The sequence below is a fragment of the Larus michahellis genome, chromosome 2, assembly GCF_964199755.1.
Source record: "Larus michahellis chromosome 2, bLarMic1.1, whole genome shotgun sequence".
Taxonomy (NCBI): Eukaryota; Metazoa; Chordata; class Aves; order Charadriiformes; family Laridae; genus Larus; species Larus michahellis.
The window spans coordinates 52,891,929-52,916,430 of record NC_133897.1 but is presented as its reverse complement, the minus strand read 5'-3'; the positions used below and the strand labels follow the sequence as shown (position 1 = coordinate 52,916,430).

Below are 24,502 nucleotides of genomic sequence, written 5' to 3'. Positions count from 1 at the left end.
CAAAGCAGAAAATCACCGCGATGTGTGTAGCACTCAATAACAACAAAACCATATTTTTTTTCTTCAGAAAAAAGCAAAAAAAATCCAGACAAAAATCTCAAGAAAAAGAAAACAAAAGGGAAAGAAAATTACCAAGAGAGAGCAGCCAGGAAAAGTTTGAGTGATGAAAAGACATTAACAAAGCAAGACAAGAAAGAAAAAAAGAGCTGATTTTTTAAGAAGTAGATTGCTCTTACAAACAAACACAACAACAACCAAACACCAAATAAACAAAAACAACAACCACCCTCCCCCCACAAAACTGCAGCTCAGAAAAAGGGAGGAAAAATGAGAAAGTGAGTGAGAGAAGCATAGAACGAGAACAAAATTATATCTCAAGAATGAGATTAATTGACTAGCAGAAGAAGAGAAAGGAAGAGGTTTAAAAATGTTTTTAAAAATGCAAGGAGGTGAAATTTTTAAGAAACCAGTGTTATCCATTTTCTTGACATTTCTACAGATGAAACTGTAGCCCATTAAGGCACGGCAATCTGACAGTATTTGTTGCAGAATACAAATCTGTATGGCTTTTACTATTTTTAAATTATCTACTACATATATTTCTCCTCTCTTATTTACAAATTCTTGCTGTAAATGGAAGAGAAACATTTCCCCAATTACCAAACAAAAGCAATCGGTGATCAGAAAGAGAAATGAAGACTTGATCATGTTTCCCAAGGTAGACATTTCAGGCAGCGTTGGTCAGCAACTGGCGAGAGATTAATTTCTTCGGGGATTTAGCCATACGAATTGCCTGAAGTACTCTGTTTCCTCTGAAGCCAAAAGTCCTTTCAAGAAATGGAAGGCAGCCCTCCAATATCCAATTGTCCAACAAAGCATTTAGAGAGATACAGGAAAGAATAGTTCATCTTAGAGAATGTGTTAGTTCTTGCTTTTAACTGCAAGATCTTTTGTACTTCCCCTTGTGTTATGATCCAGTGGTGCTCAGCATCACCCAGAGAAGGCTCTCTTGCCATTACAAGATATCTACCAGTCGCATGGACAGTAACGTAAAATAAATTCAAGTGTCATGCCAAGGTCACAGAAATATAATGCGAAATCTCCAGTAGCAAAAAAACCAAAAGAAAACAAAACAAAACCCCACCTAAAACCAACGCAACCCCCCCCCCCCAAAATCAAAAGATTTTCTAACTTTACAGCAGTGTTCTTTTATGATCTTCCATTGAATTATTCATCGAGTCCATCACTACCTGAGGAGCACAAAACAGACCCTCAGGGAGGCAGTGGACTAAATTTTCCACATTTGACTACCATGGGCTTAAAAATCTGCAGCAGCTTCAATAATGAAGCTTCTGCCTGCAACTAAGAGTTAATGCCTGACAGAAGGCAAAGTTCTGAAGACAGGTATATTACACGCTTCCTCATCAAAATCCAGGGGGATGCAACCACCAGACAGAAATATTCTTCCTACACTGCAAAGGAATATCGATTTAGCCAATCCCTTAATCCCTCACATTAAAGATTAAATTGACTTAAAGTATACTGCCCACAGCAACTGCAGATGTAATTCTCAGATTCCTGAACCAACCTCAGAGCTTGGCAATGGAATAGAGATTCATTATGATTAGGAAGTAAATACAGAAGTGAAAGGCGAGACCCACTATAGCTGCGTCAATACTTATAATAAATCCTACAGCAGACAGTTTAACAAGCATTGCTGCTCTATTAAAAAGGAGCATTTCCCCAGATCTATTTTGTAGTAAATGATCCTGTGTTAATAGAGACGAAGTTTTCTAGCAGTCTGCTGTAGGTTAATATCAAGAGGTTCAGAGAGCTAGTTAGTAAAGACGGTAAAAACTTCCTTACACCCAAAATGAAAAGTCAGGGAGCATTTTAATATCCAAAAATTGCAGGGATGCTCTTCCTTTTCTTGACGCTGTTTTTCCTTTTCCTGACACTGTTTTTCCTTTTCCTAAGCCCCCTTATCACAAATGGTAAGCTTCATCACTCCCTTTTCATTTAGATGCTTTAAAAATTACTCTAGGAGGCAAGTCCTAAGGATATGCTTTTTGAGAAGGATAAGGGACTCTACTGCAGACAGATTCAATTTTCATTCATCCTCTTCACCGATTTTGATTTCTTCCTAAGGCAGCTTGTCATTTGCCTCAACTTCAGCATCAGTGTTCTTCCAAAATCCTTCACTCAGCACTGTCCCCTCTAACCTATCTCTTTATCTTCATTATTTTATTTTCAATTTCCGACACTTCCTCTCTCCTTTATCTCAGCCTTCCTTCACATTCCTGAGGCATTGCAGAAATTCTTTATGGCAAAACTAAAATAAAGCAACAGTTATTTCTACCTTCCTCAGGAAGGCAGCAGAATTGCAATTTAAGATGAGATTTGAGAGAAGAGCTGAGACGTACTACAGATACTGAAAAAGAAAGAAGCCACTGACACGAGAAACACAGACGCAAAGCCATGCCTTATTTGAGGAACATCTAATTATAGGACCATGTGAGGATTGTAGACTAAGAGACTGCGATGTGCTTTGTCACGCACAACTATGAACAAGCACCTGGGGGATAACCAGCACATCACTTGAGAAGTGCACTGTGACCTGCTGCTCCCGGGGAGAACTGCTAACAGAAGGCAGGAGGGCCGCTATGGCAAAGCAGCCAGGGGACAGTGACGCGCTCACACAAGGCAGGAGGGAAGAGCATCTGATTATGTCATTATATAGCAACATAGAGCTAACAGGGCGAATTCAAATTGTCGTGGTAACGTTACAGCCAGCGTTTGACTCTGCAGCCATAAAGCACTTCTAAAAAAGATGGCTTAAAATTGCCAATAGGTGGTTTTATTCTGGAAAATTATGGTGTGTTTCCCCCTCCTCCCCCTTTTAAAACAAATCTAGTGCCAAACTATCACAAGCTAAATTTGGATGGTTCTGCAGTTGCTCACCTAGCAATAAACTTTGTTTCTCACACAAACACCTTAGCATGAAGCATGACTGTATTGTCTTTATTAAAAGCTAAACACCCAGTGGTTTGTCTTAAAATATTATGTATCCTCCTCCTTTCTTTGCCACTGCATGCAGAACCAATCACTGTAAAGCATGACAATAAGACCCAGGATGAGAAGGCCCAGCTGCCATGTCATCTTCAGAGGCAGCACCAGGATGTTCTCTTCACTTCCCACAGGCACAGGCAGGGATGTTCTCTTCACTTCCCACAGGCACAGGCAGGGGGACAGTGATCTTGTGTTGACCTGGTCCAGTCTGAAAACTACCAGCCAGGTATTCCTTCTGCCTCCATGCCCCACACAAATTGCCCCACACAATAAGAAGGCAACGCTTTCCCTGTAATCCTCTCCTTGTTCGCCTGTGGCAGAGATGAAGGGCAGGAAACTGTAGTACCGGCAGAATATAGCAAGCTTTTGAATTTTCTTTTCTTTCATAATGTGAAACAGGCCCTACTAGTGCTCTAACATTATTGTGTGGATATATTAGAAAAGCATCAACCTCTATCACACATCAATGAGACAGGCAGCTAGAACAGCACCACAAATGCTCCTGGCACAGAGTGAATGGGAAAAAACCTGTGAGACTCCATAGCTAGTCATCTTCTCTATACGCATCTCAGCTTTGCAGGCGGAGGGATGGATCGTGGCTCCACAAAAACCAGACAGATCTTTCTGTGCTACTGCTGCAACTCATGGTATGATTCCAAATCCTCTGAAGACAATAGCTAGACTTGCAACAACTTCTGGGCCCTCTGGATCCGGACTTCATTTAGCCAATAGCTTCCATATACATGGGAAAGATTATTAAGGGACTGGAGCACCTCTCTTATGAGGAAAGGCTGAGAGACCTGGGTCTGTTCATCCTGGAGAAGAGAAGACTGAGAGGGGATCTCATCAATGCTTTTAAACATCTAAAGGGTGGGTGTCAGGAGGATGGGGACAGGCTCTTTTCAGCGGTGCCCAGTGACAGGACAAGGGGCAATGGGCACAAACTGGAACACAGGAAACCCAATCTTAACATGAGGAAAAATTTCTTTACTTTGAGGGTGGCAGAGCACTGGAACAGGCTGCCCAGAGAGGTGGTGGAGTCTCCATCTCTGGAGATACTCAAAACCAACCCACCTGGATGTGTTTCTGTCCCACTTGCTCTAGGTGACCCTGCTTTGGCAGGGGGTTTTGGACTAGATGATCTCCAGAGGTCCCTTCCAACCCCCATCACTCTGTGAGTCTGTGAAAGTTTAGGTGTGCTATGAATGGTGAGAAGTGATCTGAACATACGCAGGACTGTAACACTGTGATATGTATCCCATAGAACACACCACAGAGGGCTGTGCAGAGGGTGCCATGACTCCCTTACAATTCTCTTCCTCCCTCAGTACTAACTTAACTCTGCGTTTATGCTGCAACCAGCCACTCCAGGCTTTTGCCTCTTTACTGTAGGGCACCCACCTCAATCCTGCCATCAGCAGGCCCTTGGAGCAAAACCACACTACTTCCTGGTGTGTTGTTACAGAAAGCGGAGACATTGGAGTGATGCTTGGGAAAAAACAAAAGGCAGGCAGAAAAACAGTTCGATATCCAGTGGAAGGTAAAAACAGAGAATGGAAAGACCATCAGAGAAAACAGAAAACAAGAACACATTAACAGGCTGGGCTTCGGCAATTAGGTCTCATGTGGAAAACTGTATTCCTTCACGAGACCCATGTAACAAAGCTCACTTTTCTCTCTACCTTTAGCAGAACAGAAATAAATTACATCCCTTTTCCTATCATTTCTAGGGAAAAAGAAAAAAAAAAACAGCATGGCAGAAATCAAGTGCAATTTTATTTCAGAAAATGCTGAAATTATATGTTGGACTACTCATATCTGATCAGGCTAGAATGAGTAGGCATGAGGAGACTTTGTGAATTGGCGGAAGGATGTGTAGGCAGCCTCCTATACAACAACTGCATGGGTTAGAAAGTATACGGCAGACAGTCTGTGACTCAACCCATTAAAGTTCTGAAAGGTCTCTACAGGCTGCCAGCAATCTTCCTGCCTGCATCACTGGCACTTGCAAAACAGCACCTGCTTCTCCAGTGTGACTTCTGAAAGCTTCAAAAAGGAAAAGAACTCCCCCTCCTCGTCCTCCCCAAAAGCAGCAACTCAAGTAGCTGCTGGGGAAGAAGCGTCTCTATATCACAGCTCTGTGACTAACCGATTTTCCAGCTCAGCAGAGGCAGGGGAAAGGGGATTTTCTACTACTGACCCTAAACGAGCTCGATTTTTAATTTCCAGGTAATCAAAACAACTCTTGGTGCAACCAAAGTCCAAATGTTGTTTTGTTTTGGAACATTTTAATAACTTTTAAAATTTGTTTTAAATATAAGAACAGAAAATCTATGAGAATACCACTAAAAATCTTACACATCATTCACAAAAATGTAGTAGCAATGCATCCATTATAACACATACCAAGGAATAAATAAGCCCAACTTTTCAGCATGGGTTTCAACACTGGTTTCCCATCCTGGTGACAATATTTTATACTGAAAATTTTACATTCAGTATGTAACAAATATTTGCATGAAATAGATAAAATCAGTGGGAAATGGGGTAAATCTTCGCTTCTACAGATGAGGGACTTGAATTTCAGGCTACAGTAAAATGATCTCTTTCCAAAGAACGCTTAGTTTTGCCTACACGTACGAAGAACCTATTAATCTAATAAATGGCAAAGAACTGGGCACAAACTTGGGTAGCTACCTGGGCAGAATCCAAATAGGTGGATAACCAACGTTCAGACCCGGAGTCGCTAAGTTTATTTGCAGTTTCTGCCTGCACCAATCTCTTGTGCTTAAACAAAACGAGGAGACAGAGTATGTGCCTTTTCAAGGCAGAATCTCACCCCAAAGAAGCAGTGAGACCTCCTACAATACGTCTATACCCTTTTTTTATGACCAGCCAAGTCACCAAGTTGTCAGTCACCAAAAGCAAATTCATGAGAATGAGAAGTCTGGACCCCACCAGAGACAAAGTTGTATAGGACTTCTTTATGACTCAGCTGACTCACTGTGAAATACAATAACCTCTAAGTAAAATCCTACACCTCCTCCCAGATGAAGGTTATCACTGTAGTGAGATGCCTGTGAGGAAAATGTAAAATAAGGAACTATTTGAACGGAAGTGCATGAGAAGCTATGGTGTCGTTTTTGTAAATTCCGTTTACTCAACAGCGTCTGCTCTTTCTGAGTGGAAACACTGTTAAATTAGCCAAGAGCCAAGACGAAGGGCAGTCCACTCACAACTGGCGCAGGAGCTTGGGTTTGGCTGCCTGCTATCAAGAACACCTAAACGAAGACTGACTGCACATACAGGGGTCAACTTATCAAAACTGCAAAGCTAGTGTTTCTACAGAAGCATCCCAGGCACAAACATGGCACATATAAACACATGAAAACAACTATCAAATTTATCTTTTAGGGTTACAAATAAAAGGAGTGTTCCATTTTGGTTCCTTTAGCTTGCATTTTACACTAGATTAAGTAAATATCATTACTTTACACCAATATCAGCAACCACTGAAGTGCATGCGTACAAAACCCAAAATCAGTCAAATGAATATACACCTACAAATATGCATACATACAAAATATTGCAGTTTCATATATTTATACCTCTCTCCTCATTGAAAACAAAATGGATCTAAATAGTCTCGGACCATAAATTCCCAAACTAATCAATGACAAAGCACCAACAAATGGAGATACTAATAGCAATGGTGGCGTAATAGTATTTCCACAAAAAGTTTTTTCCTCAGACCCTTTTTACACTCAGGAAAGTTTCAAAGGCACACTGCTATAAGTTACCAGTAAAAAAAATCTCAGACGTCTGCACTGAATGAAGTCTGTTTTAAAAGGTAACTTATAATTTTATTTTTAAAATTAGTAGAATGTGAAGCTGAAGTAGTTTTGGAAAGGAGCAAATTGGAACCGGGGGGGAACTTGTCTGCTCCAAAAGAACAAAAAAAACTAGATTATCTGTCACAAAGCTTTATTCCAATCATTTTCTTCACTGTTAACTTAATTATACACCCTGACTGTCCTATAATTATGTAGCTTGGGAAGCTGCCAATTATTTCCTGTGGAAAATTTTAAAATTTCTTGCAGAGATTCAACATTATTTCCATCAATGCATTCCATATACTATGTCACCACCTTTTAAAAGCAAAACCTCTGATGACAGCAATTGATTATTTAAGTGGAACATGAAAAAATGTAGTGCATATCGTCACTGATAGAACCATCCAACTAATAAAAAAGAGAAAGAAAAGCTAACTCAACAGGAAGCTAATTCAATAGGAAACTTCTTTTAAAAATCAAAATGATAGCTAAGGACACCACAAAATCAAAGAAAACACGGTGGGTTTTTTTCCTCCTCCGCTAAACAACCTTTCTTCTGGAGGATCCAGTCATATTGCATAGTAAACAAAAAGCCAAGATTCAGAAACAATTAACTCAAAGTTGAAATGATGAAAAATAACATATTAACTGTAATTTCAGGAATAAGTATCCAACAGGAAAAAGGTGAATGAGAGAAATGGACTATGCAGAAGTAGGAAAGAAAGAATCAAACAGGGGAAAAAAAGTTAGGTTATTTTTGTTTCCTCCTTCACCGTGTGACACCCATGTTTTCACTTGAAATGCCTTCTGCTTTCAAGATGCAGAGTTACCCATCTGCTCCACTGCCTTCACACCCATGTTCTTCAACACATTGCAATTGTATTTACTCTTGCTATGAGTAATTTTGTTTGGTACTGGTCTTTGAAGTCCCACTGCCGCTCCCCCGAAGGGCACTTCAGTTTCAGACATCCTTCCCACCTAACTAATCCATTTATTATGCAAATTATTTCTAAGCAGAATCACTTATGAGAGGCAGAACAACGAATGAAAAGGGAAGGGATTACTTATTGCCTGTCTTCTCTTTCAACTTCTTCTTATGCATTTTTTTCAGTAATACAAGAAGATACCTTATACTAAGGGCCATGCAGCTGGGGCACAGCAGGTCAAACAGCAGTGATTTGTGCTGCACGTTACAAGGCAGCCAATACACTCAGTGGAACCATCATGACTTCCTGATAGCGTCTCTGCTTAATACCGCACATTCTGTCAGGAGAAACTTCATATTTTCCAAGTTCGTCTCAAACCAACTCTGGTTTTCAGTCTCAATTTTCAATTACTGCACAGCACAGATATTACCTCACTTTGGGGGTTAGGAATTTACCCATGTTACAGCAATCAACTGTATCAAAAAGGGCCGGGTCGAAAATAATCTCTTCTCCTAGGAACCAAAATATTTCTTAGTATCAACAACAGGAAAAAAAAAAAAAAAAAGAGAAGAGCTCCTCTCAAACAAGCTGTTCACTATGCAAGCATTATTTGTATAGGTAACCATTTCTTGTGGAAACTTAACCTTGATCCCAGAGAGAATTTTTGTTAGGGTATAAGAGTAGAAATATATCTAAACAATTAGGAAGGTCAACAGGCTGTACAAATAAAGCAAACTGGTGCTGTGGGAGCTTTGGGAACCAAAGGCCATGAAGAAAAGGTAGTGTTAGATGTGAAATAAAGAACTCAAAATGAGAAGGAAACGGGCATGTCAGGGCCCACAGGAAACTACTGTACACCAGCTAGTAAGTCAAGCAGATAAAAAGACAGAAAGTAGGCGTCTTTTGCGTAGACATATAGCAATGCTGTAGAAGTTGCACAACACCATTCAGAGGTGTTCAGCATGCTGTTAATATGACAAGGTGGACCACCACAGATGAGTGAGCTACCATGCCAGCAATGCTAGTATAAGCACTAAGTAGAACTACTCAGGAAAGGTGGGTAGGCTAACATACTGTCAAGGCGTGTTAAGAGTTCCCAAAGCTCCTCAGTAAGCAATTTAATCCGCACGTGCCTCACTATGGCATTTCTAACAGGAACCATAGAAGAATAAGAACAGGCATCTCAAAATAACAGCAAAAATTCTCAGTATTGCAACAGCAAGAATACTGCATTATCGATACAAAGCTGAGACAGCAACAAAGTCCTTTCTAAAGAGTGGCTAATTACACGCTACACTGAACCCAATTTTTAAGACAGCATTTGCAACATGAAAATGAAACATACGAAAAACATTGAGAGATGTCAATGAAAGCTCTCTTTCAACAGAATTTCTGCCCTCTTTAAATTCTTTCAGACTTCTATAAAACACAAATGTCTCATTTGGCAGCACTGCATGCCCCTACTAAGTATATTCTCTAAACTCAGAATTTTCAAAAGAAGGCTATGAAGTAGCACGGCCCAGATCTCACCAAATCTTAATAAGAAATAGTAACCAATTCTCTTTTTATTAAAAAAAAATAAACACAATTCAGCATAGTTTATCCAGAAAACACATTCGTTGCCCAGTATGTGAAATAGCCCTTAATTTCAGGAGTTTATAGGTGTTGACAATTATTGCTGTATTGCATGCTACCACAGTTTTTTTAACAGTTATTGCTAGATTCAGACTGAGAAGAAAGATATATTTAACGACCAGATCTTACAATCTTGTTTTTCTCCTATTATGTCCATGGATCATCCTGGCCTAGATATCAGCAGGCTTTTTACAAGCCTATTAGAGCTTTGACACTAATCCACTCTGAGCAAAAACTAAATGATAACGCATATTAAAAACTGACTTAACTTTTTATTAGAAATGATTGGTGCGTCTACACAGCCTTGCTATACACAACCTTCTCTAAGCAGGTCTGCGTGTGTGGTTTTTCATGGGGAGTTAAGCCATCTCTACTATTTCAAGACGCTGACTTTCTGGACTATGTTCTACTCCCATCTGTGCTCGCTAGGTTTACGCTTGGCAAGTATTGGATTTCAATAAAGGTCAGGAAAAGTTGTTCTATTCAGAGGCAAGTATTATTCAGCTGTGTGTCTCTTCTTGTAAGTACGCAACACATAACTTGCTTTAACTACCCTTGAAATAACAAATGTAGGAAGTGGCGTGGGCAGGGGGCAAGAACAGGTTGTGCAAGTGAATCATGATGCTTTTTACCTGTTTTTCTTCAAGCATTATTTCACCTATAGCAGTAGCTTTGGCGGGAGCATCTTAACTCTCAGGACACTGACAGCTCAGTCACTTATCAATGCATTTGCCCATCAACGCTTCCTTCTCTGACAGTTTTCGGTAGACTTAGAGCAGGGCAGAGAATTCTACACAGTTACTCATTTCTGAGCTTATGGACATCCACCTGGCATCTCAAAAAGGCACAAGCTCATCTCCCGTCTCTTCGCAGGCCTAAGCAAAAAGTAATACTTGCAAAAAGTAATACCTATAATATTTGACTCGGCAATGACAGAGTTGACAGCTATACAGCTTTCTCACAAAGCTTTAACAGACTTATGTCATGTTTTAGCGTTACGTGCTTTGCCTTCCTGGAGTGTGTTGTTATCAGGATTCTGAACCTCCTCTTCAGAGTCAACTGTAGACAGGACATAATCACTGTGAACAGGCCACCACACAGATCTCAAAGACAAGAAGAAGTCTTACCCTTATATAAGCATCCTGGTGATGTTTAGCAAAGTACAGCATGTTGTCGAGGGCTAGCATTCCTGGAGGAGTCTGCGTAAAATCCATTGCTGGGTTTACATGATTCTGTAAGAAGATAACAAGATCACTCAATTAGTGTCTTTACAAAAGCTGTCAGCTCCCCAGTGATGTGCACCGTGTTGCTGTGCCAAAAAGTCCAGCAACAGAGCTCTTTTTGCTGAGCAGAAAACTCTTAACAAGGAAATGGTTCATGTCTCAAAGAACTTTGAAGCCAAATGCAAACACTATGAGGTTGGCGTGTCAGTCAGTCACTTCAGAATGGAGTTTCCCAAAGGTTGAATGCTTTAGAAGCACGGATCTATAAGCATTTCATGGCAGATAGGCTCCTTGGTGGTACTAAAAGTACTATTTACATGAAAATGCAGATATATATGCAAACAGCCACCAAAACACCTTTTTATACAACAGCTAAGGAACAATTTCAAATAAACCACAAAAAGGAGAAAAAAACTACTAAATTCAAAAGCTATGTTAAGTCCATTGGATCTTGTGGTCTTCTGAACACAAAGGGCTTCAGACAAAAGTGTATGAAATTAAACAAATTCACCTTGTGGAATTTGGGTAAATTTTTTTGTTACATTCTGAATCTATGAATTTCAACTATGGAATTAATGAATGACTATACCAAATATAACCAAAACCAGTTAGCTTCCACACGCACCTACAAATTTCAAATGTTCAGTTTTACACACTACATGAAAAACTACATTTGCTCAAAATATTCATTAACCCAGTCCATCTTTTGATTGGATGGAATTAAATATACATTTGAATAAGTTTCGTGCAGTTCATGGTTTAGATACGAACATTTGCCTGCCTACAGACAGGCTTTAAAACACCACAGAAGCTGTTCAGAAAAACAAAGACCCAAGAGTACATTTCCATCAAAAAATGCCTGTTGTCTGCTATGCTCTTTTATCAGTATCACCTCTGTAATATCTCCAGCTCCACTCATCATTCTGACACTGAAAGATTTCCCTAGTTGCTTTGCGATGGCATTTCTATTCTGCAAGACCCAGCTGACAGAGACTTTAAAAGTGCATTTACTAGCAGAAAACTAACTGGCAAAGATCAGTACAGATTTCTTCTTCCATCAGTCTGTTTCTGCTGTGTGCTCAGGGTCTGATCCACCCACCTCACTGACAAAAGAATGGGTTTTACTACTTTTCCTCCTGTTGAGTGTGTCAGGCCATAAAGTTGTAAGAATGTGAGACTCCACTCTCTTGCCCATCTTATCTTTAGATAGGTTGATTTTAGCCAGGCAATAATTCATAGTCACATGAAAGATTACAAGTCTTAGAAAGCAAAAATTACACATTAAGATGGCTGCTGCAACTTTAAAAGTAGACAAAGATTTTGGGCTGAAGATGGCATGCACAACCTGTTCATTTTACATCTCCAGCTTAGGAGAACTGGTATACAAGCAAAACTATCATAGGCTCATAATTTTGCAATAGGGAATCAAGAGATGTCTGGAATCCTAGACTTTATATGGAAATATCTATGCAGTATATATTTCAGAAGGGTAGTAGTCTAGGGCAGGAAAACAAAGGCTGAGTTATGTTCTCCAAAAACTCATCTTTTTTAAACTTTCATCTGTTCATCTGAATGACAAACAAAAGCCCTTCGCGACTATTTCCCCAACTCAACCTTCCATCTTCCACATGTGATACACACATCACAAGCCCAAGAGAATTCAGCTTCTGGGAGGAGAAAACTTCCCTTCCCACAATTTTCAAGCATTCCAGAAAGTGCATTTCAAGAGAGGCTGAGTCTGGCAGACACACAAATGCCCTCCCCAACTCCCCCCCCCCAACCCCAGCACAAATATCTCAGCAGGACCACCTACACCTTTGAAACCACCCTCATTTGGGGAGTAAAGTACAAGTCCTGGGGAAACTCCACTTGATACTTAGCCCTGCCATAAGGCACATTCCCTTGGGAAAGCTGTTGGGAAGCTGTCAACAAGGAACCATACAGCACCAGTTTTACACCACCTTTTGCAGGCAGAACTTCAGCATAGGGCTGCACATACTCTCTGCAGCCCCATGCTATAGCACAGGCAGAGTATACTTGGATGAATACCTGGCAAGCAGAGCAAGGACAAAGACCCATCCACCCTTCTCCAGCTATCAAAATAATAGCAGTCATTTCACTGGTATTTACAAACAATGTTAAAAAAAAAGCAGGACACTGGAATAAAAAGGCTGACTTACTGTTACTTGAATAGTTCTTTCCTTCAACCAATTCTACATCTCATATTACAGAGAAACATCAACAAACATCAGAGAGAGCATCAGAAATCTCACCACATTTAGTAAGGATGACTCATTTTGTCTCTTACCATCACTACTAGTTCAGTGTTCAATCAGGAAAGCCATCTCTCCACCACTTACTATTTTTTCTCCAAGTCAAGCCTATAAACCCAGCTGTTTTCAGTTGTTTGTTTCAAAAGTTTCTGTCACTTTAGATCCCAAGACATGTAGGGCTTGATCCTCAGTTCTGTTACGTCCAATAACTGGAGATATACCAGCTGATAATAGCTAAGGATCCACAAGACGGTTCTGGCATGTATGAGGCAATACATCTTTTCAATTATTCTTCACATTCCAAAGGAATGCCAGCTGCTTTGTTCCCTTCCTTCTTCCGCCCTCCCCCTAAAATCATCCTTTTCTTAACATGGTGAATGTTTGCGGTTGAAATATTAACTTATTGAGAGTGGGTTTAGAAATGAGATACAAAGATAAATTATCTAAAATGCTGTAGTGAATAATTCAGAAGTATGCAAACACCCCCACCTACAACATAATTTATTAAATACATGGAACACAGTGCTTCAGGCATATTAGTTGCATCTGTTTAGTATAAAGTCTATTACATTTTTCTCTTTATAAAAAGCCAATAATAAGAAATACAAATGGAACAGATTTGTTACCTCCAATTTTTCAGACGATTTTTGATTTTTTTTCCACTAGATTGAGTAATACCTACATATCTTTCAGCTTCAGCATCTGAGTGGTATTTAATAGCTTATGCTCTTACACCGTACGTGCTAACACACCAAAAGCATCAAGAATTTGTTAGCCGGCTTAGTAGGGTACTGTGGAAACGAAAATTCATTCTTTTGGATAAGATGTAAACCCAAAACCACGTCTGCTTATGCCATTAGAAAAAAAAATAAAAATCACCTGTCATGTTTCACAAAATTAGAGCTATTCTGGATAAATTCCAGTGCAGTAATTATATTCAGACAGCCTAGCATTCTCATGCAGTCCTAGCTGCATAAAGCTTTCTTTTCTGTCCTGAATGGCTCCACTGTCTTACTTTTGGCTTTCAAGGCAATCTCTGAGGGATGTATAGATTTCAGTCGTAAGAACATGTCATCGCCCTGAGATACCTAATCACAGGAATGGTGTACTGTCTGTAGATACCTGCTAATGGAATAAGCACTGCTTGTTCCTTACATTATTCTTAACAACAGTATCTTCCACATGAATATTCTGAAGCACAGAAACCATTAATTTCTCTGCATTCCTAGCCTATATTAAGGTACAAACTTTTTATTTCTGTCTTGACAGATATTGACAGCTTATCACAGACTTTGCAGCAGTGCTATGTGCAGCTATGTAAATCAGTTGCCAAGTCATGCTAGTTTGTTCTGAAAGCTGCTTGCAGTAGGTGCTAGACCCAGTAATAGCTGTTCTACACAGAAGAGCAAATTTCTGTTTTCCCAACCCCAAAGCGGTTCAGGTGAAATGCTGTTCTGTATTGTATGACAAAAACACTACAGAAGTTCTCAGGGAGGAATTAGGACTGTAAAAGAACAGATGACGAAGAACTTCAGAACTGAAGAGTCCAATTTAAATGGTGTCAATCTAAAATGAACCCTCTCAAAACTGGTCACATTTTTTCCTACAGAAAAAGGAACAATCTGTCTACAAAGATAGTGCCAAGGACAGTAATCACTTTCTCCCATCTTCAATTACTTGCACTTATTCTTCATCTTCCTTCTTCTAAATCTAAACCACGGTTCTGTGGGCTAGGAAGGAAAGCAATCACCTGGTTCTACAACACCTACACAAAAGCGTTCCCTGGGTCAAATGAGGAAATCACAGTTGTACGTACATGGATGTATGTTCACAAGAACTCAGGACCAGGAGGGTGGGAACTTTTTAAGTGATATTCACAGCAAATTATGAACTGATAAACCTATGTTGGAAGTATCAACGAGCACGCAACCTCACCATTTACCCCTTCCCTAAATAATCCTGAAGTTTTACAACTAAAATGTTCCCATCTGTTCATTTATACAAGAATTACAAATAAGAAAAAAATGCTACATTAAAAAAAAAAACAACATTTGTGAAGAGGTAGTCAGATAAAATTCTTAATGAGGAAATAATTTTGTCTTTTTGTTTAACAGCACTGTATTCAAAGACAAGATGATGCACACAACTTCCACCATCCAATTTAATGAGATATAAGTGTGCCTTGGGAATTTTCAACCTCTATGTATTCAATGAAAGCAAGAACTAACAAACAGATTTGTTTTTCTCTTGATAACTCTTTAAATAGGCAAATGTTCATATTTTTTCTTCCAAAGCCAATTTTTTTCATTTTCCAACAGAACCCTATGGTAAAATTAAAGCGTATCTGGAAAATCCCTAAATTTGGAAAAATAATAAAAACACTGTCTACCTCAAGTCAGAAGTATCCAAAGCTCAGAAACTGTTGTATCTTTGAAAGAATATGCAGAAAATTTTTTAAGATATTTTCAGTGCAAGTAATTTAAATCACGTCCCCACTACATATAAAGAACTCCAGTATATTTCTGCTGGATATAGTTTTCATAAAGACTTACAAACTATGTTTGCATACAACGATGGTAGTTTTTTCTTTAATTAACGTGTCCCTATCTTTCCCCAGCTTTATGTTTCAGCAAATATTTGGCCGTTTCTACCTGTTTAACTTTTTTTTTTTTTTAATGACAGCTTTGCAGTACATATTACTGCATTAGACTGCAAATGTTATCCTCCAATAATAAAGCTCACTCCAATCCACAGAATCCAAGCAACAGCCTTTCTGGATCAAGTTTGACTTCACCAACATAAAACTCACCTCAGTAGCAAAGAAATCATAAGCACAACCTGCACATAATTTGCCCTATAAGAGATTTAAAAAATGACAATTTGACTACCATGTTCCCTTAATTCACTGAGCTACCATGTAATCTAATGTAAAGCACCACAGAGCCCTACATAAGTCACCACTAGAAATCTGTCCCAATCATAAATGGATGCTATGCTGGTCAGAATTGCAAAAAACTGAATGTTATGGTGGTGTAACTAAACCAGCTAACATCATCAGATAAAACATAACAGGGCATGTCAAAAGACAAACACTGCATATTTTCAGCCGTAAATAAATCACATGTGGTAAAGCAAGACAGAAAGCTCTTACATAATTCTTTGTATTTTATACACCCTTATATTACAGCTTATGGAGCTAATGCTTTGGATTCCACGATCTTAAGTCCTATGGACTGTCAATAGCTTGAAAGCCTAAAAGAATCTAAGTGAGTGCTATAACTTAGAGTGATCACATCTTGTCCAATGCATAACAACTATGAACCACCTTTCAGGTTTTATTTTAGTCAACAAGGACAAACTTTAAAGTTGGATACATGTTTAGCACTTCACAGATCGTTGACGACATTATTGAAGTAATGTTTTCTGGACAAATGAAGCTATCAAGCAGTAACAGGTCATGTATTCTCTCAGGGACATTTAAAATGAATCAATGTGACATGGTCATTTCGATTACACTTTTTTTCAGCGTGGGAAGTTACTACTAGATATCTCCTAGTATCCGCTAGTTTACAGAATAACTGAATAAGCAGTATAACACCCACTCACAGATCTAGCTAGACTGGGTCAAGAAACTAAAAGCCATCCTAGCTTATTACTACTCCACACTTGAGATTATCAGTTCATTTAACAGACAGATTTCCTGTTACACTTTTGGGCCAAGTCAGTCCACTTTAGATCAAACCACTGCTGGACAAGGCATGAGCTAATCCAGACGGCTTTCACTGCAGGGAATTAGGGACCATTCCCAGGAGACTTTCTAGAGGCCCAAGTGAACGGGTGTGAGGGAGGTATCTCTCCAGCCAGGGCAGCTGGAGAGCAAGAGCTACAGCTTTTCAGATAGCTCCAGCTCTTCCAAAATCATGATGGAAGTATATTACCCATGTCCTGGCCAGCAAGCAATTTTTATGTTGTTTGAATTACAGCAGTCAAGAAGTACACCACGATAAACTGCCATGGAGTATCCCCAACCTAAAAAGAAATAGTGTCATCAATATAAGCCTTCTTATGGCTTGGACCTTGTGAGGAGATGGACTGGTTTAATTTTACCAGTGTCATTAAAGGAGTTTGCCTTTTCTACGTAGAAAGGATCTAAGGCACGAAGTCTCATCCTGCCCAGCAGGATAATTATCAAGCTAGCAAGAAGACAGTCGTGTGAGAAAACAGTGTGAACAGTGCTAGCAGGAACAGCAAGCCAAAAAAATTAATCTATCTAAACTTGAATATTGTAAGCAAACACAGATTAAATGTTTGCAACTAGAAGTCAGACACAGCAGAATCAAAATCTACCTGAGTAATTTCATCTCTGTGAATCCTGTCAGATATGTAAATTAATTACGCTTAGTGTTCCTAAGTCTAATTTTGGCATGAGAAGTCTTTTTGGAGTTCAGGTAAGCTTAATGTCTGTTGAGTAAAGTACGCTGTGACTTCCACTGATTATTTAAGCATAACGGCTGGCACTGTTGGTAGATTGGTGTACAAACATTCATGGTCCTGACCGATGGTTCAAAGACTACTCATTAAGGAGAAGTTCAGAGCTCTTCAACAGGCATTTTGGATAAAAGTTAAGGAAGTGATATAAAATAGTTAACAAGCGTATATAAATGTGTATTTTAGCGTATGGCCAAAGCACACGACTTGCATAGCCTATCAACAAGGAAAAAACCCAATCTCTAGGCCTTTTTATTAAGTAAAATGAAAGGTTGAAAGCCAAGTTCAACCAAATCTTGGGCAGCTTGAATCACAGTCTTCTAAGTATAAGACTACTAGGAGAGAATCTTTTTGATTGTTTTAGTTACACTTCAGGCAGTTTTATCTAATCTTAACCTTTTTGACATAAAATTTGCCTCTGTAATTAAGGTGTGTTAATTAAACACACCTTTAAATTGTGGTTTCTTGTAAAGAAAAATGACTTAAATTATAAGCAATGGAGTAAAATCAAGAGTAAAAATAATCATTAGAATTTTTCCAAGGATGTGTATCTACAGGGAACCCACACGCGAAGCAGCCCACTTAACTGCTGCAGTTGCCTCTCCTATACATCATCATCATCATCATCAGACTTGAGTGAAACTCTGAATGGGATCCTCCCAGCTGTAACAACTATCAGCTCCCATAAAGGATATGATGCTTATGTACTATGGTGGGCACAGCACAACCACAGAACAAGACGACTGGCACTCCGTTTGTGCGGTGAATTATAGTTCCCAAGGGAATTTCATTAATTACAACGACTGTGGCGGACAGGGACATCCCTGCATCCTTACAAACCGCGTTGCTTTGAGAATGGTGAGCTTTGCAAGGAACCTAAACCCAGTGCCACGTATAACCAAAAATAAGTTGTGACAGATCTTACTCTTTGTATTTCTGTAGAAAGGTTTCACATTTTTCTCTTTCAATGAAGCCAGCTAAAATGGCTGTCATGTACAAAAGGAAGGGGCCAGGCTGTGTTTAGTTCAAATAAAGAGTAGGGAGAAGTCAGCCCTGTGCCTGAGAAAGCTCCACTTCCAGATGAATCAGCCATGTGAATCTACTGGCTGCCTGGCAGTCAGATACAACAGCTGTCAAAGTTTAAAACTGGGGAACTGAGCTGAAATGTCATCTGTGGCTAGGCATACGGACTCACAGCCCTAGGTAAAGAAAGCTCTACGGAGCTCCGTGGTTCACACACTGCCACTTCTTTTATTACCTGTGACCAGGTCAAGCTTTCAGTAACCACAGAGGACAAGCTGAAAACTAATCTAGAGTAAAGGAACTGTCAACATCTATGATATTTTAGCTACCTTTGAACAAACGTCCCCACATACAAAACGATGCGCTCTACGGTCACATCTTCCCCCTGCTAGAGTACAAACAGCCCAGCTCTGCAGATGTCAGAGACAGGTTTGGAAAAAAAATGACGAATCCCTCCTAAAACCTTTGAGTTCGAACTTCTGTCTTAAGTCGACAATAATCTATGTCCATCCTATAGCATACCCTCATCTGTCCTCAATAGTGATGTAATAAAAGAGAAAAAAACACTGGATCCATTTATTAGGCATTTTCAGTTCACCTGACTTCCATTTTTCTTTGCCTCCCTCTACAGGAATGTGAAGCTCTTGTGACTAGAGCTGCACTCTGCAAAACACAGATATTATGTTTTGCATGCCTGGGCACTGTTCTGCACTGTCTCCGGTTTCTTCCAGACAGGCATCAAAGAGGACCAAGCTGCACCAAAATTCAGGAAGATTTAAGAAAATTAAGGAATTTTTAAAAGAACACATATCATTGCCACTCATGTAGGGGCTGTGTAATAAGCTGACTAATCGAACAATCAAACATTCAGAATTCAGATATGAAGGTGTTTTTCATTTGGGGAAATAATTCAGTTATTCACCAATGTGTCACTTTTCTTCCCCTTGTCTTTTAGTTCATTCATAGGCCTAAGTTAATGAAATCTCATATTCAAAGAGAATGGCTGTAATTCTTTGTAACTGAAGAAAAGCTAAATACTTTGTGTGCTATGCTATTTACTGTCCTTTAAATCTTATGACAGGCAAAAAAAATAAAATATGAGGAATGAGAGGAGGGGGAACAGATATGTACATTTAAGTAACATATAGATCTGTTTGCATGCACGCATACACTGGAAAATTGCATAGGCTTAAATAAACCCCAATTTGCAGTAATTAACATTAAATTGAATTTACACTGTTTCACAAAACACTTAACTTCAATCTCAACAAAGGGCATGTGTGGAATCAGCTACCCAAGTCAAGCCTTGTGAAACAGATGAAGCCCGCACTACAAAAGAAAAGAGATGTCATTATGTCTGACCAGTCTGGGGGGGGGGGCTGTTTCTTCATCTTATTTTTTTTTGTGTGCAAATTCTGAGGCATGTGCAGTACATAATATTCAGACAAAGATGTCCAAGATCCATCCTTAAGAGAAGGGGTCAGAAAACAATTAGCAGTAAAAGAACTCTTCTGTTACGATACACAGCCCTACTATATCGAAATCCACGACGCTTGCCTGCCCCCACGAGTTTATAACTGGGAGGCACAGAGTAAATGAGCAGCAAACAAGAAAACAACACAGTGAAATCATACATAGTATATAAAAATACATAGTCCATTGTCCCTAATTTTAAATTAGCACATTTACATTCATTAGTGGATTTTCTTGAAAAGAGGCATACTTATTCAAAACATAAGGAGTTTAAGATTTTTATTTCACAATTAAAAATATTGGAAAGGTATACAAATATAAAAACGCTTTTACCTTCCCTCCACAAAATAGCTTAACTTATCCTGTCATTAAGATACTGATTTAAAGGATGATACCTCCAAGTAATATTTATAATAACCACAAAATGATCAAATAAAGTATTACAAAATCAAAACACAAAAGGATTGAGATTATACAGAGTCAGTTCATTCACACAGACACAGATATTTCACTCTGATTAGTTTTAACTTCATTCTTAAAGTGATACTGAAAGGTCAAAGGAGGTTGGTAGCCCACCAAAACAGGATTTTTTTTTTTTTTTTTTCTGTGTTTTAAATCTCTTCTCCTCTGGAAGGACTAAAGCTAAGAGGAGTACAGCAGTATATGGTAAAAGGCTGGTTTATTCATTTTAACAATGTGCAAATTGTTAGATGCCCATAGCTGCTGACAAACAATCCTGATAAATCACATGCAGCTGCATGGTAAACAAGAACAGCAGCTTTAACATACGGATTTTCTGGCCCCAGTTGTGGGTCACTATAACAACAGATCTGTCCCAGACACCTCCTTCTGCGCAATTGTTATCTCAGATCAACAGTACCAAGTTTATATAAACTTAGTATCTCCTCTAATACACAGATATAATACATTGCGCACCTCATAGGTCAGGCTTTCCTGGTTACAACTGATACATTTTTGTTAATAAAATAAAGTTTCTTGGTTTTTCTCACAGCCATTTAAAACCTTATGCCTCCGAACAGCAGTAATTCTCTTGCATCCCTCTGTTAGCACTCAGGATCAGCAGACAGAAGTCTGATGATGAAGAAAAAAATACATTATCTTTGTTTGGGTTTAGTGATCAACTCGTGGTTTTCATCACCCATCTCCATTTTTTTGTCACTCTTCAGTATTTGCTCCATACTGCAATCACACTTGGCTGAGAAGCTATGGAGTCCTCATCCTCATCAGCTCTGCCTCACTCACGTAGAGGGGCAACCACGCTGTTCCCCTGCTTGTGCTCAGCAGACATCTACCCACGCTTCCTTGCACTGCTGAAAGTGGTTCAGGGGCTCAACAGAAGAGATCTGCACAATAAACACTAACGCTGCAGGCTACCCTCCCTTAAGTTATACCAGAGGAGATACCTCCCACAGCCACACGCTGACTTGAACGCCTCAGGAAATCTAAACGTTAGTGTGGAGAGTAGAGTTTCAGCATGAATCCTGCTAAGTTGCAAACCCCAGTGTGCAGCGCTTCGTTCTTCATGGAGCAATCCTTTTTCCAACACGGTCCCGTATTTCCACAACCTAGCACCAAATACACAGCACAACATGAAACCATGGAATGCTCTGTTTACAGCAAACGGTAGCTTAAAACTATGAAACTATGCTTATGGGAAAGAATGCAGTAGGTCACACACCTATGGGCTCCTAACAGCACCAAGCACAGCGTGGCTAGGAGATTACGCTTGTGTGGCACCTCAATGATTTCTGTATTTCTGTCTCTCAGCTTTGCTGCCGTTGCACACATTTGCAGAACACGTCCTGAGTTGGCAATCAAACATAAGTTTTTTTGCTGATTAGGTCTTTAATTACATTTACGAAATCTCATCTTTTACAGATACTGTTTAAAAAAAAAAAAAAAAAAACAAAAAACAAAGCAACACACACACACACAAAAAAAAAAACCACTAGAAAATCCAGATTGCAAGAAAGCGTCCCTGTCACGGAGCCTACACAAGGCTGAAAAACAGTCAGACACAAGAAAAAACTATTATTTCAGAGGGAAAAAATATCTCACCAGTAAGTGCCAGACAGAAAAGAAACTCTACTTACAGTGTACTATATAACAAACCATTACATGAAAGCCAAATTAAGTAACTTTTTATTGCCCCCAGAGGTATCATTTAGCCTAAACATCAAACATCTGCTGGCCTTCAGCTGAGAAATGGGAATTTACAGCCCAGAACAGTTATTTCTACTATTTCTAAGGCTGAAATGAGCTGTTGAATAAATTTATGAATAAACTACAACTGGTATGATGCTAGCGCCCTCTGCTGTGCAATATTACAAATTAGTTAGGATCTTTTAAAATGAGGTTCATCTGTACTCGAAATAATATCGAACCATGCAAATACAGTAAATCAAGAATTTCCATCTTCAGGTGAATATTAAAGAAAAATAATCCTGACAGACATTCAGTATTACTGTAAAAAGAAGATCTAAGTATTCACTTAGAAAACATTCTGTGAGACTACAATGTGGAGCTGCATCCTGTAAAATAATCTAAAATATTAAGCTAATAAAATTAAAACATTCCTTTGTTTTGCAACCCATGAAATTAAGACTTTTTTTTTTTTTAAACAGGAAATAAAATGAAAAATACCATTTTCAGACTGAGTTACCTCCATATAGATTCAGGAAACTTAACTGTAAAATTAACAACTGGACTCCTCCCAAATGTCTGTATAGACTAGTAAAACCTTTAGTTACATCTTTAGTATCATAATCAGTTCATTTATATTCCCTTCCTCTTCCATTCTGTTTGGTTTTTTTTTCTTGTACTTCACATATTTTGTTCACCTTTCTAACACAGGTTTCAGTACCTGTACTTGTGGTCGCTCTGCCAGAGATCTATCACGTAGCAATGTTCACAGAAACTTTAGGGAAGCAAGATGTCAACAGCAAATAGAAACTTTGAGAAAGATGTTTAAGTTACAAGTAAAACTGGTTGTGCCACCTGCAGTACAAGGTTGTCTGACACTTTCCATTTTTAGACTTTCTTTTGCTTCTGATACTTTACAACTATTTTAAGTGTCAGGACAGAATGCCTAGCATCTCCTTTAGGTTCAAATGCCTTAGCAAGTTTTAGCAAATTATTTGATCATTTTTAGGAATGTTTCATTAGCACTGTATTGCTATTATTAAATCATTTTTTACACAACTGTTTTGTGAAGAAACTCCAGCCCACTCATGCTATCCAAGAAAAACATCCAGTTTAGTAAAAGACTTGTTCTTGTGTCAGTCCTGAAATTCCTCTGGGACGTAAGCTACATTTGGCCACGTTAGAAAAACTCAGGATGAACTGAATTTAACAAGTCTCTTTGGAGCACGCGCAGTTTCTTCTGAAGATGCTGCCTGTCCTGAGCATTCCCCGGCCCCATTTTTAAGGCTTATAGAAAAAGCAAAGGGGAGTGGAGTGGAATGAGAAGTAGAAGGGCACGCAGCAACAGTGAGAAAGGGTCAGAGCCAGGTGTTTGGGCATGGGAAGGCTTAGAGAAAGAAGGAGGTCCAGAGTGGTAGGGCAGAAACCAAGACAGATGGGAAGGAGGACTATAATTATCATCCTGGGGCTGAACAAGAGAGAGAGATCATGACAGAAATGCAGAGCCAAGTGTAAAGAAGGAAAAAGCAGAGGCAGATAGAAGAAATATTGCACATGCGTGTAATTAAATGCGACAGAGAAGGGAACGAATTAAGGCTTTAAAGACTTAATCCCTGGAGGTATTTAAAAGACAGGTAGACTTGGTGGTTTTGGCACAGTTAGGTTAATGGTTGGACTCGATGATCTTAAAGGTCCCTTCCAAATCTAAATGATTCTATGACTTCCTTTTCCTAAAAGCATTCAACTTTGCTGCTCCTCTAGTACAAGGTGGTGCTGCACTTCTGATGCAGACAATATTAATGAAATACAGAGTCATTTCAAACATTGACAGCAGTTTAGATGTTTTCATTGGTTTAAGATCAATGTTACATGAGCTCCTGGGCTGTTATTCCCAGCTACTAGATCTTGTTCATGTGATATTCCTACACACAGCAATAGGATTATACAGATAAATGTTACTCTCTGAAAACAGGAACAGCAGAAATAGTCCTCAAATTCTGTTTTGTCTGAAGTACTTCCAAGTAAGTGTTTAAGAAAGCAAATACAGTCATAGGAATCTCTATGTCTTTTTAATTAAAAAGTGATAAAATACTGCAAGTAACAGTCACTATACAACTGCAACTCTCTCATAACACCTAGAAATAAATATTTATAATTAGCCTTCACCTTCCAAAACTTACTCCGAGGAATAAATTACCAATAGCTTATTTCTAAAATACCTGCTGAAAAAATGCAGCTTCAAAACGGAATGGCAGACTGGAGAGTGAGGCTTCCAAACACCGGAGAAGAGCAACCTCTAGCGGTCGTAAGGGTAAAAGTGAGAGAATAAACGCTATACACATTCCTGTCTTACCCCGTTGGTTCAATACTAAAGGGAATTTCGGTGGCAAATGGCA

The 24,502-nt window shown here is 39.1% G+C and overlaps 1 protein-coding gene across 5 annotated transcripts in view; it reads right to left on the bottom strand.

The window, feature by feature from the left end:
* Positions 1 to 24,502, bottom strand: part of ELMO1 (engulfment and cell motility 1) — a 311,733-nt gene that overhangs the window by 155,661 nt on the left and 131,570 nt on the right. For all 5 annotated transcript variants that reach the window (XM_074575423.1, XM_074575425.1, XM_074575424.1 and 2 more), the window contains one exon: positions 10,591 to 10,695. In XM_074575423.1, the coding sequence (XP_074431524.1) occupies positions 10,591 to 10,695 (105 nt within the window). The remainder of the gene's footprint in view (positions 1 to 10,590; positions 10,696 to 24,502) is intronic.